The sequence below is a fragment of the Phoenix dactylifera genome, chromosome 5 (genome assembly GCF_051530095.1).
Source record: "Phoenix dactylifera cultivar Ajwa chromosome 5, Ajwa_hap1_PhDact_Kaust_v1.1, whole genome shotgun sequence".
NCBI classification, from domain to species: Eukaryota; Viridiplantae; Streptophyta; class Magnoliopsida; order Arecales; family Arecaceae; genus Phoenix; species Phoenix dactylifera.
Genome location: NC_143194.1, coordinates 37300069 through 37312569, shown reverse-complemented (window position 1 = coordinate 37312569; position 12501 = coordinate 37300069). Strand labels below are relative to the sequence as shown.

General features: G+C 45.2%; 1 protein-coding gene across 1 annotated transcript; it reads right to left on the bottom strand.

The window, feature by feature from the left end:
* Positions 1–1825: 1825 nt before the first annotated feature.
* On the bottom strand, positions 1826–11923 carry LOC149753568 (uncharacterized). Its single transcript, XM_089923568.1, has 2 exons — positions 11758–11923; positions 1826–11661 (listed from the first exon to the last, which is right to left on the bottom strand). Exon 2 carries the CDS (start codon positions 3575–3577, stop codon positions 1826–1828), a length of 1752 nt encoding a protein of 583 aa, XP_089779694.1. The 5' UTR covers positions 3578–11661; positions 11758–11923.
* Positions 11924–12501: the final 578 nt, after the last annotated feature.

The window sequence follows — 12501 nt, the reverse complement described above, 5'->3', positions numbered from 1 at the left end:
AGGATCTGCCGCAGTGGTTGATCGGTCAAGAGGGTGACAGGATGAGCCTGGAAATAGGGGCGAAGCCTCCTGGCCGCAGTGAGCAGCGCGAAGGCGATCTTTTCCGCCTTCGCATACCGCGTCTCGGCATCCCGTAGGACCCGGCTGATGTAGTACACAGGCTTCTGGAGCTTTGCCTCTTCCCGAACCAGTACTGCGCTGACTGCGGTTGGGGAGACCGCCAGATAGAGGTAGAGCATCTCCCCCTCTCGCGGCTTGGACAGCAGGGGAGGAGACGCCAAGTACTCCTTGAGTTGGTCGAATGCCACTTGACATTCGGCCGTCCAAAGGAAGTCTTTCGGACGCTTCAACACCTTGAAGAACGGTTGGCAGCGTTCGGCCGATTTTGCCACAAATCGTTCGAGCGCGGCGACCCTTCCAGCGAGCTCCTGAACCTCCTTCACTTTGGTCGGAGGGGACATATCTTGGATGGCCTTGATTTTGTCAGGGTTGGCTTCGATCCCCCGCTGGTTGACAATGAAATCGAGGAACCTCCCGGCCGAAGCGCCAAAGGCGCACTTCGCTGGGTTCAGCTTCATGCGAAACTTCCGCAGGGTGGCAAAAGTCTCCTCCAGATCCGCGATGTGCTGGTCGGCATGGCGGCTCTTCACCAGCATATCGTCCACGTACACCTCCATGTTCCGGCCGATTTGCCCTTTGAAGATTTTGTTGACGAGGCGCTGGTAAGTGGCGCCAGCATTCTTCAGACCAAAGGGCATTACCTTGTAACAGTACAGCCCCCGGTCTGTTATAAAGGCAGTTTTCTCCTCGTCCTGTGGAGCCATCATTATTTGGTTGTAGCCGGAGAAGGCGTCCATGAAAGACAGCAGCTGATAGCCGGAAGTCGCGTCGACCAGTTGGTCTATCCGTGGAAGCGGAAAGCTATCCTTGGGGCACGCCTTGTTCAGGTCGGTGTAGTCGACGCACATCCTCCACTTCCCGCTCGCCTTCCGGACAAGTACGACGTTTGCCAGCCACTCGGGGTAGCTCACCTCCCTTATGAAGCCTGCATCCAAGAGTTTGTCTACCTCCTGGTCGACCATCCGGATCCGATCCGGGGCACAGTGTCTCTTCTTCTGCTTTACTGGTCGGTGGGTCGGGTCGACGTTGAGGGCGTGAGAAATGACCTCCGGGTCGATCCCGGGTACATCGGCCGCCGACCAGGCGAATACATCAGCATTGGCTCGGAGGAATTCCACTAACCTGAGCCGAGCTTCCGAGTCGAGGTTGGCACCGACCCGGACCGTACGGTCCGGGCGACCCTCCTCAAGGGGAACTTCGATCACACCCTCGGCCGGCTCCCTGTGCCGCAAAGCCACCTCGTCTCTGGCGTCAAGGGACTCGACGCTTAGGGCCTCCACGGGCTTCTTCCCTTTGAGAGTTGCTAGGAAACATTGCCGTGCGGTCGGTTGGTCACCTCGGACCTCTCCAATCCCGGCCGCCGTGGGGAACCGCATAAGCAAATGGTATGTAGAGACTACCGCGCGAAGGGCGTTCAGTCCGGGTCGTCTGAGGATAGCGTTGTAGGCCGAGGGAACACGGACGACCAAGAACCCGAGCCGCACCGTGGCTTCTGCGGGTGCAACGCCCGCAGTCACAGGCAGCTCAACGACACCTTCGGCCGAGATAGCGTCTCCAGTGAATCCTATGAGCGGGGTGGATGTTTTGTGCAACACCTGTCGGGACAAGCTCATCTTTTGGAAGGCCTCGTAAAACAAAATATCAGCTGAGCTTCCACTATCCACAAGAACACGCCTTACATCATAGTTTGCCATAGTGAGGGAGATCACCATGGCATCATCATGGGGGGTCTGAACCCCTTTACATCCTCATCACAAAAAGTGATTACATTTCCGACCCGCTGCCTCTTCGCGACGGCCACCCCTGATGCTTCCACCGAGCCCCCTGCGTTCCTCACAGGCCGAGAGCAGCCCCCAGTGATGGTGTGGATCACGCCCGCGACGGGTCGATTCTGCTCCCGAGGCTCCTGAGGGGCCGGGTCGGCCGGGCGCGGGTCTGCGGGGGGACGTCGGTCGTTTACATATCGACCGAGACGCCCTCGGCGGATGAGAGCCTCGATCTCGTCCCGAAGCTGGAAGCAGTCTTCGGTGTCGTGGCCGTGGTCTCGGTGGTACTCACAGTACGCTCGAGAGGGCCTCCTCCCAGGGATTTTCTTCATCTGCCTCGGGACCGGGAGGTTCTCCCGCCCCTTGACCTCCATAAGGATCTGGGCCCGGGGGGCCAGGAGTGGGGTGTACCGGTTGAAGCGTCGGTGCGGAGAACGAGGGCGTGGGGCGCCGTGGTTCCTTGCCGGTGACGGGCTTCTGCGCCGATGTTGAGGCGTCGGGCTCCTCCTCTGGGGTGCCTCTTTTCGCCTTTTCTTCCCGAGCTTTAGAGGGGCCTCGGCGGCCTCCTTGTTCCGGTGGGCGGCTGCCTCCTCGGCGTCTGCATACTGGTTCGCCCGAGACAACAGCTCCGGGAAGCTCCGCGGCAGGCGTTTGTCCAGGGAGAAGGTGAGTCTGCCCTTCCGGAAGCCACGCTTCAGGGCTGAGAGAGCCACCTCCTGGCTCAGGTTCCGGACCTCCAATGTAGCCTTGTTGAAGCGGGTAAGGTAATCCCGCAGGCTTTCTCCCTCGTTTTGCCGGACATCAAAGAGGGAGTCGAAAACCAATCGCCGCCGGCTACTGACGGCGAAATGGCTGATGAAGAGGCGAGTAAACTGGTCAAAGGACTGGATAGAGTCAGCCTCCAGGCCGGCGAACCACGCCCTGGCTGGGCCACGGAGGGTCGCCGGGAAGGCCTTGCAGAGGAGGGGATCTGATGCTCCATGGAGGAGCATAAGAGTCCTGAAACTCTCCACGTGATCCCGCGGGTCCGCCGCCCCGTCATAGGGCTCGATCGCCGGCATTTTGAATTCCGGCGGATTTGGGGTCCGCAGGATCCTCGAGGCAAGCGCCGGTTGGGAGGAGATCTCCAAGTCGGCGAAGGGATCTTTAGAGTGGCCCTTCAGGACCTGGAGTTGTCGGTGGAGATCGTCCACCCGCCGGTCCAGGGAGCGCGACCGGTGGGTGGGAGACAAGGAGCACCGAGAGGGGGACCGACTGGAGCGCGGGTTCCTTGAGGACTGGGGGGTCTGGGAACGCGCCCGGGCCCGCCTCTTGTGCCCCGCGCAGCTTCGATGGGACGGTCCCGGCAGAATGGACCGTGCTCGAGAATCTTCCTCGCGTCGGCGCTCCTCCCCATAGGAGAGGAAGGAGCGCGGGTTAAGGAGGACAGGTGAGCGCTCAGGGAGCAGCGGCTCCTGGGCCCGCTGCGGCGCCCGAGACATCACACCCTGCAGGTTCTGCACTGCCTCCGCGAGGGTGCGGACCTGCTGGGCTAACTGGTCGAACTGAGCGGCTTCGACCATCTGAATCGGGGGTGGAACGGTTGAGTGTTGCTGAGAATGTGTTGGAGACGCAGCGGCCTCCCAGCCGGAGGCGCGAGAGGCCCCGCGACCGGAGGCATTGGAAGCTCCACGACCACCTCGCCGTGCCATTACGATCGCTCTGAGATCAGGCCCTCCTTCTAGCGCCAACTGTTGCTGGTGGTCCAAACCGAGAACGATTGACACAGCGGTGTGAACGGGGTTCCGTCTGAGTTGTCTTGGTTGGTGTTGGTTACGCTCCACCTTCCACCGGGAAACCTGCAAGCAAGCCTCGCACCACCACTGGGGTAGTGGGGGCCCTCCGACGATCAAGTCAGAGGAGATTGGAGGAGGAGGAGAAATGATAATAGCAAGCAAGAGAGTGCTCTGGAAGATATTGCTTACCCCCCCCTTCTCCCCCCAGCCGCATATATACCTGGCTGGGGGATCTCTCAGGGGGGTTTGTCGTCGTGGGGCGCGATGGAGTGGCCACTGACATGGCCGTTACAGGGCATCGTGGAGCAGCGCTGGGTACGGCCATGACAGGGCGTAGTGGAGTTCCGCTTTGTACGGCTGATACAGGAGATCGTGGAACAGCATCAGATACAGCCGTTGCAGGGAGTAGTGGAGCAGGAGGCCTCGGCGTGCCTCTGGGAAGCAGCCTGTCGTTATCAAGAGATCTCCGACTCGGGGTCGGAGTGCTGGATCAGGGGGCAGCCGACTCGGGGTCGGGCTGCGGTGCTGAGGATATCCGACTTGGGGTCGGATTGCTAGATTAAGGGGCAGCCGACTCGGGGTCGGGCTGCGAAGCCGAAGATGTCCGACTCGGGGCCGGACTGCTGGATCGAAGGGCAGCCGACTCGAGGTCGGGCTGTGGAGCCGAAGATGTCCGACTCGGGGTCGGATTGCTGGATCAAAGGACAGCCGACTCGAGGTCGGGCTGTGGAGCCGAAGATGTCCGACTCGGGGTCGGATTGCTGGATCAAAGGACAGCCGTAGTCTTCATGGGCGCGCGTGCCGGTCACGTGGAGCATGGCGGCTTAGTTCCCCCGTAACAGCTACCATATGCCATCTCGGCAATCAACCCTATATGATTAGGGGTGCAATAGGTCTAGTCGAACTAAGTCATGAGTGACCTTGACTCAACTCAGTCTCTTATTTGGGTCTTAATATTGGACCTAGACCCACCCCAATAGAATATTGTATTAGATTGGGTCCACACCTAAAATTTCTGATCCAACGGGTTATTTGGGTTCGGTCAGGTCCATATATAATACTACTATAAAAGCATACATGGGCTAAGATGAGGAATATAGTTTTGATAATGATACATGATAGAGTTCAATAGCTGCAAAGAATTCATCATGAGCCGATCTTCTTCCATATGACAAAATTATACTCTATTGTGCCTTCATTAGTCTAAACTTCCTTCTTGGGAGCATAATGTTCCTATTTAATATAACCAATCTAAGCTTTAATATAAAATTCATGCCATTCGACGGTACACAAAAGAAAATCTCGTCCATTCCTGTCATCCTCAAACATAAAAAGAGATTAGAAAAATAAAGAGTTAAAGATTCTTAAGCACCCCTGTGGACCCTAACGGTGTACAGGGTTCGGGTCGTAGGGTAGGAAACCCAGAATTGCCCCAAAAATCAAATAAGTCGATTTAGATTTAGTAAATCCAAACCTGATCCGAAAAATAAAATAGGTCCAATTTTAAAATTCGATCTGGCCCTACGAGTTCTTTAAAATAAATCGGACCAAATTTAAGCAGGTCAAGTCGGATTGGGTCATAGGACAACTCGACCTATTTGCAACCTTATGTATGATTGTCTGGATTGCCCTTTCATGTCACCTCAAGAAATCCAATCGATGCGGTGAAAATCAGCCAAATTTGTTGTCACCTCGAGAAGACCAACGGACATTAAATGTTGTTTCTAGAAATTTTCGAACCTGGCCCAAATCAAATAGGTGCACCTCTCAACTAATTTGGCTACTTTCTTAGTCTGAGCCAAAAAAAAAAAAAAAAATTGGACTCAAAGTGGGGGTAAGTAATGTGCCTCGAATTTGCTCGCTTGCAACCATTACCCACCAAACTGGCCGACCAATAATACAATGCCATGTATCCCATCGACCGACCAATCATGGAGTGCATGCATCCGTAAATCAAGGTGCGTTGAGGGCAATTAAAGCCTATTAAGGAGAGCGGTTGTAGCCTCGTACACTTATGAGATATGTTGCAGGATGGTTATAACTTGTCTCACATATCCAGACAGTTATTGCACATCCGACGGTTACATCGTGCCCGTTTATTGGAAAATAGCTCTATAACCTCCTTCTTATATATATATATATCGGACTCAAAAGACTTTTAGGTACGCTTTTTTTCTCTTGCTCCATCCTACTTAGCTCGCACTCTCGAATCTCTACTATTCTACCAAAGCTCAACTTGACTTAGGCATTGGAGAATTCCCCTTCAAATCAAATCCAACAACCTTCCGTATTTCTTTTTCCTGTATGTACATCAGATTCTTCGCTCCAAGTTGACCTACCAGTCCGTGAAAACTAGAAGCCAATTGTCGCTCACCATTTCAACTAATCCACCTCATCTCGTCAAGGCCGATTTTGGCGCCAGCCCACCAAGCCCACCGAGCTCAATTAGGTTGGATTTTGGCAACAACACTCACTATGCTTAGCTTTCTTGGGTACCAGGATTGGGCCTTACAGTATTCATCATATTAAAAATAAATTGTTAAGGTCTTGTATGTTATGAAACAAAGGGCTTAATGTCAAGATTGGTGCCACTGCAAACTGGAAACTTCATTCCTAACTTTAGCTTGCTACCATGCTTAATGGGCTCCCGTTTATGTTTTCGAAACCATAATTGAAGTAGTGAACTAAAACATATGATGAGAAAGCAGCTTTCAAATCTCAAAGCCCGCCATGAATGGTTGGTAGACCTAAGTGAAAACTTCGTTTCTGAATTGAAGAGAAACCACGGTTGATTGGACCGCAACAACCCACCTTACAATCATGCCACCAAGAATCTTTTCATTTTTTAAAGTAAATTATAAATTTTTTTCTAAAACCAGAGATAAATTATATACACTCAACTCCAACACGTTGAGCCATAACTTAAAGCCCGCCATGAATGGTTGGTAGACCTAAGTGAAAACTTCGTTTCTGAATTGAAGAGAAACCACGGTTGATTGGACCGCAACAACCCACCTTACAATCATGCCACCAAGAATCTTTTCATTTTTTAAAGTAAATTATAAATTTTTTTCTAAAACCAGAGATAAATTATATACACTCAACTCCAACACGTTGAGCCATAACTTAATTTAGACCTAAATATCATATCAGAAAAAATTTCAAAAATGACTAAAATAACCTTAAGTAATGTAACAACTACCGAAAAACATAAGAAAATATGTATCCTCTAGTTTCACTAATGCGGTTAATATAATTGGGTGTAAATGTAGGTTTTGCAAATTGTAGAAAATATAATAAACGTAAATTTTAGAAAAAAAAATTATAAGTTTTTTTCTATGTAAATGACAAACAACTTCATGGTATTTTTTCCATCTATCATTCATACAATTTCATATATCTTTGAAACTTAAATGAATAAAATATGTACTAATCTAATGTGTGAGACAGGTTAGCTAACATGGACAATAACGTTGACAATTCTAATTCATCTGGCTGGATTTTCCTCGGGTCTCCTTCGCCAAACCAATTTTCTTTATCTAAATTTGTCCTCCACCGTTTTCTACACTCTTCGATGGAGACGTGGTTGGAAGGTTGGACAGGGTGGGCCTAGCCTTCGGTGGAATTCGAGCGACAGAGGTGAAAGTGAAGCCCCAATTGTGGATTTCTTGATATTGTTTTCTTTATATTTAGATTTTTTTCAGATTATTAACAAAAGATTTTATTTGAATACAAGATTCTCTGAAGCCGTATTCGTTTATTATATTGCTTATCATATCTATTTGGTACGGAATAAATATATATTTCAAAATTTAACACAGAGTACTTAATTGATTTTGCTAAAAAAAATTACATAAACTCATAAATTCCTCTATAGTATTTCTTCAGAGGGTTCTTGGCAATCTATGACTTTTCTGGAGAAAGATTTTTAGATAATTATTAGATGGCTTTATAATCTATTGTCTACTGAAATCAGACTTCCTCTTCTTTTTCTAGATTCCTGGTGTTTGCTACGTTCATTATTCATATTTGAGGTTTCTGGAAACCGATGATGCAGTTGGTTGGATGGCATCATTTCTGACCAATCGTACAAGATTAATGTTATAATGGCATCTTTTCTGGCCAATCACAGAAAATTAACATTATAGGATTCTAGAACTCATCTGTATGTTCATTTGCTAGATATTTTGTTTGCCAGTTTTTATAGATATACATATACTTATTTGGTTTAGTTTATCTGAATTGCCATGAAGAAAATCATGGGATAATAGATCAGTAGGTCCACCTACAATCATACAGGTTCGCTGTCTTTTTTACCCTACTTGAAAACAAGTTCATCGTTTTGGTCCAGCATCAATGCGTGAAACACACGCACTATCTCACGCTATTTAGCACAATAACGTAACATGGCGCACGTAAAACTCACGCATGATCCATCCTGTTTTTTTTTGCAAAAAATCTTCCTTATATTTTTTTATTCTTTGTACTAATGGGTTGTATCTTTGCATCTCCTCTCATGTGCCTCCACAGCACTAAATTTTCATATAGAATTATCATAGACTCTTTAATGAAAAAAGGAAAATTTAGATATGCAAAATTCATTTTTCTAGCAGTTGAAGATTAAGATTTTTTTTTGCAAAAATAGTCTTAAATTTTTAGATAAAATAGGATAAAATTTTAGTGGTACAATAGATATTTTACATAATTTTTTTAAAAAACAGTAAATACTCATCAAGCATACGTAAATGGGCAGCATCATATATTCGTAGGTTGACAGAAAAATATTCCAAGAGGAACCAAAGGAGAGCCTTTATGATGATTTGGAACTCTTGTCGCTATAGATAAAGAAGGCGTAAAATCCGGCGAGGGTCGTGGTGGCCGCCATGGCCCAAACTATCAGCTTAACAGCCCATGGCATGATGGCTGCGACTTTGTATGAAAACATGGCCGTGAGCAGCGCTGCAAGGGACCACACCACCGCCTTCAGCAGCCTCCTTTTGGGCGAGTTTTCCGACGTCCGCTCGAGCGCACGAAGGAAATAGAAGAGGGACGTGAGATCAACGTACGACCCCACGACGAAGGCCACCATCCATGGGTTATCGATCGATCGGTAAACGGCCAGCACGGAGTTATAGGTAAGATAAAAGAAACCGAGGTAGGATAGCCAAGAATGGTCGAATGCTTCGGCCAGAGGATGAGGCATAACGGGCCTCTGCGGCTATCGTTTCTGACGGCAACCTTTCGCGGTTCCACGGGCAGCACAAAGGTGCATCAAAGGCACTTTGTGGACGCCATGGTACTCTCGGGGTTGTGTCCCTTTATAGTTACACAAAAAGATCTACACCCCCGGCGAGGGGCATTTGTCCTCTGTCTGGTGGCGTGACACCGACGGCGCGTTCGGTGGCATTTGTCCAACGCTCGTGACCCTGACATGGTCCCCTGCAGTACACGAAACACCAACCGGCAAAAGCTCGGAAGCACAAGAGAAATTTAGAATTTTTTATTTTATTATAACATAATCTTTATGATACAATATATAAATATATAATTAATTTTATAAATTTTATGGACAACTAAAATCATATGCCTAGATTTGTTCTTGTTTCTTAAGAGCCCCTACCTTCTATTATCTTAAGGTAAATTTTGATGGGAGCTTCCCCACCGGTGGTGATGGTGCGGAAGTAGTATTTATGATTAGAGACCATGAGGCCCTTCTATGCAAGACATGCTCTGGAGGCAGGCTATATTATTCTAGAGAGAAATTCAGCCGCGTTAATTGAGCGCCTACGAGAAGAGGCCGGAGGAGGCATAGCACCCTCTTCTAGATCAGGCATGTCCTTCGGAAGGCGAACTAGACGACGGAAGGTGTTCTCTGGACCTAACTGTCTTATGTTTTTTTTTTTTTTTTTTTGCTTTGTGTAGCCTTATTGCTAGTGATGCAGCTGGCTGTGCTCACGTGAAAGCAGTGTAAGCAGCCGATGTAAAAAAAAATTATAATTTTTATAAAAAATTAATTATAATAATTTTGGTAAAAGTTTTATTGCAGTTATGGGAGCATGACTGTAGTTTAAAGATCCGTCCTCGAGTATCAGCCATCCGCTCTGGAAGAAAAAAAAAAATCCAAAGCGGACGGATTTCTATATTGGTTAGCTTGGATGATGGTATTTTAGACCGCTCACCTGATCTTTGGTTCGATCGTCATGGATGACGCATCCTAATATTTTAATATCGAATATATACACAATTAAATGCGTTGATTTTACTTGGACAGAGCGTGACACACGACGTGAACGGTGGATCGGGTAGACCAAAACCGCGCCTCCTGTGTCTTTTCTTTTAATTTTGGCAATCTTTGGAATAGCCACCGAGAAAGCGTCCACTTTATCGGTGCGTGGGCCCCCGATTAGAATAAGACCGGTCGGCCAAATATCTTATAGAGAGTTGCTATCTTCCACAGTTCCACCTCGATCTTTCCACAGAATTTTATTAAGTTATAAGAACAAAAATAAAAAATGACAGCAAGTGGTTAAAACTTAAATAATATTTGGTAGATGGAATAGATTTTGAAGGCTTGCATGTTGTATTATAAAGAAAAGAAGGTTGTTCACCAACCAAAAAAAAAAATTCCACGGGTCATTTTATTGAGAGGAATAAGTACAGAAAATAAAATATATTGGATGCTGCGGTAGTTTTGAATTCAATCACAGATATAAAATCATCCTTCCCCTTTGTGATTAGACTAAAAAGTGGAAAGGAATAAAAATTATTCCATCATTTGGGTGGAATATAGCCCCTATCCCTTGATCATTTTTGTTGTTCGATTCTTGGCAACATAAGCTTTTTTTTACCTTTTCACATGGTGGATGATTTGCTTTTGACGGAAACACCATCCACACATGAGGATTCCACTTCTAATTTTATACGATCTTTTTTTTTTTTTAAGACTATGTATACACAAACAAATGAAAGAGCAGAATTAAAATGGCCACGGTACATTCCTCTTTCCCTGCAGGGATTAAAGGTAAAATAGCAGAGATTATCTTAATTACCCGTATCGATTTATATTTATTGGTGGAGATTAAGGCCATTAGATTTAGATCCATGCAGAACCATAAAAATAAAACCCCTTCATAACTCACATCAGCCAGGTCTAATAGCCCTCTTGAATCGCTATTTCTCGACTGGTATTGATGCTAGCAGATCGTGACGGGTTGAGTTTTTCTTTGAATAATTAAGTAATCTTGCTACCTAAAAAATAATAATAATTTTTTTCTTGAATACTCCTTTAAATATTAAATTTTGTATTAACATTTTTTAAAAAATTGATGTTTACATATACACACACTCCTAGAAAACATCTATTTTTCTATTCTTTTCCTTTTTTTATATTTTTACATATATATATATATATCCATATCATCTAACACTATTTAACAATTAATGATTTCAAATTAAAATAGCAAAAAATATCTTTAATCAGTAGATGTGCAAAAAAAAAAAAAATTATAAGAGATATTTGTACAAAAATTTATTTTATTTTTAATTAAAGTATATATAGTTTTTATAAAAAATCATTATATTAGAGGTATTTGTGCAAAAACAGTGTTTTATGAGGATACATGAATAAATATAAATGTTAAAAAGATATCAAAGCAAATTTGAATTTTTTAGAAGGATATTTATAAAAAAACCATAATAATAATTAGGTATCCTTTATGCTTTATTTTAAAAAAAATAAAAATAATAAAAAGACTAAAGAAGGAGAGGGCAACCATCATGCGTGGAAATTTGACCTTTTCACGATGTGAAGACGCGTGCAGAACCGCCGTGCGCGGTGGCCGGACGGACCCCTCGATGCCCGCCGTGATACATGGACACGGAGAGCTGCACCCCAGAGAACCGTCGGCGCGATCGGACCTATACGGCGCCGAAGGAGACTATTTGAAGGTGGGTGGCCGGGATCTATGGCTTGAATCCCGGCGTCGTGGGGAAGAGGATTGCTGGAGAAAGGATTCAGATGGTTTTTATCTATAAAGAATAGAAGTGCCTTCTGCCGATATAAATATATATTGGCCGGACTAGAATGGCGAAGGTACCCGCGATATGTCCGACGCTTAAGGGGGAGAAGGTGCATGCATCCATTCCGATTCGGGAGCCTCCATTGAAATTATTAGCTCTAGATCGACGGTGGCCTGGGTCCACTCGATAATTTCTTCTTCTAACACGCGAACTCAAGCAGTTGTGATCCAGTGACATCATTCCTCCTCTTCATGGCTAATAATAATGGATTTGCCTCATCCCCGAATCCCCATCATTAGAAGCCGTTAAAAAAAAAAAAAAACAAATTTTGTATAAATACCTTTTAAAATTAATATTTACATATGTATCCTCAAAAAATATTTATTTTGCTATTTTATTTTTTTTTATTTTTTTGCATATGTACCTACGTCATCTAATCTATTAAAGAATCAATAGTTTCAAGTTAAAATAACTAAAATACTCTTAGATGGATAGATGTGCAAAAAAAAACATTTATAAGACAATGGTGATGGAGGATAAAAAATAATTTTAGATTTTTATTTTATTTTTAATTAAAATGAATATAGTTTTTATTAACGGGGTTAGAAATTATATTAGGAGTATTTAAAAAAATAATATATTATGAGGATACAGAAATAAATATAATTTTTTAAAAAATATTTATATAAATTTAAATTTTTAGAATGGTATTTAAGTTTAAAAAAACAAAAAAAGAGGCAAAAAAGAGCCTATGCAGCATCTGACGTGGCTGATGAGTCGAGTAGAAGTCCCTGTTGAGATTTTTCTATAATACAATAATA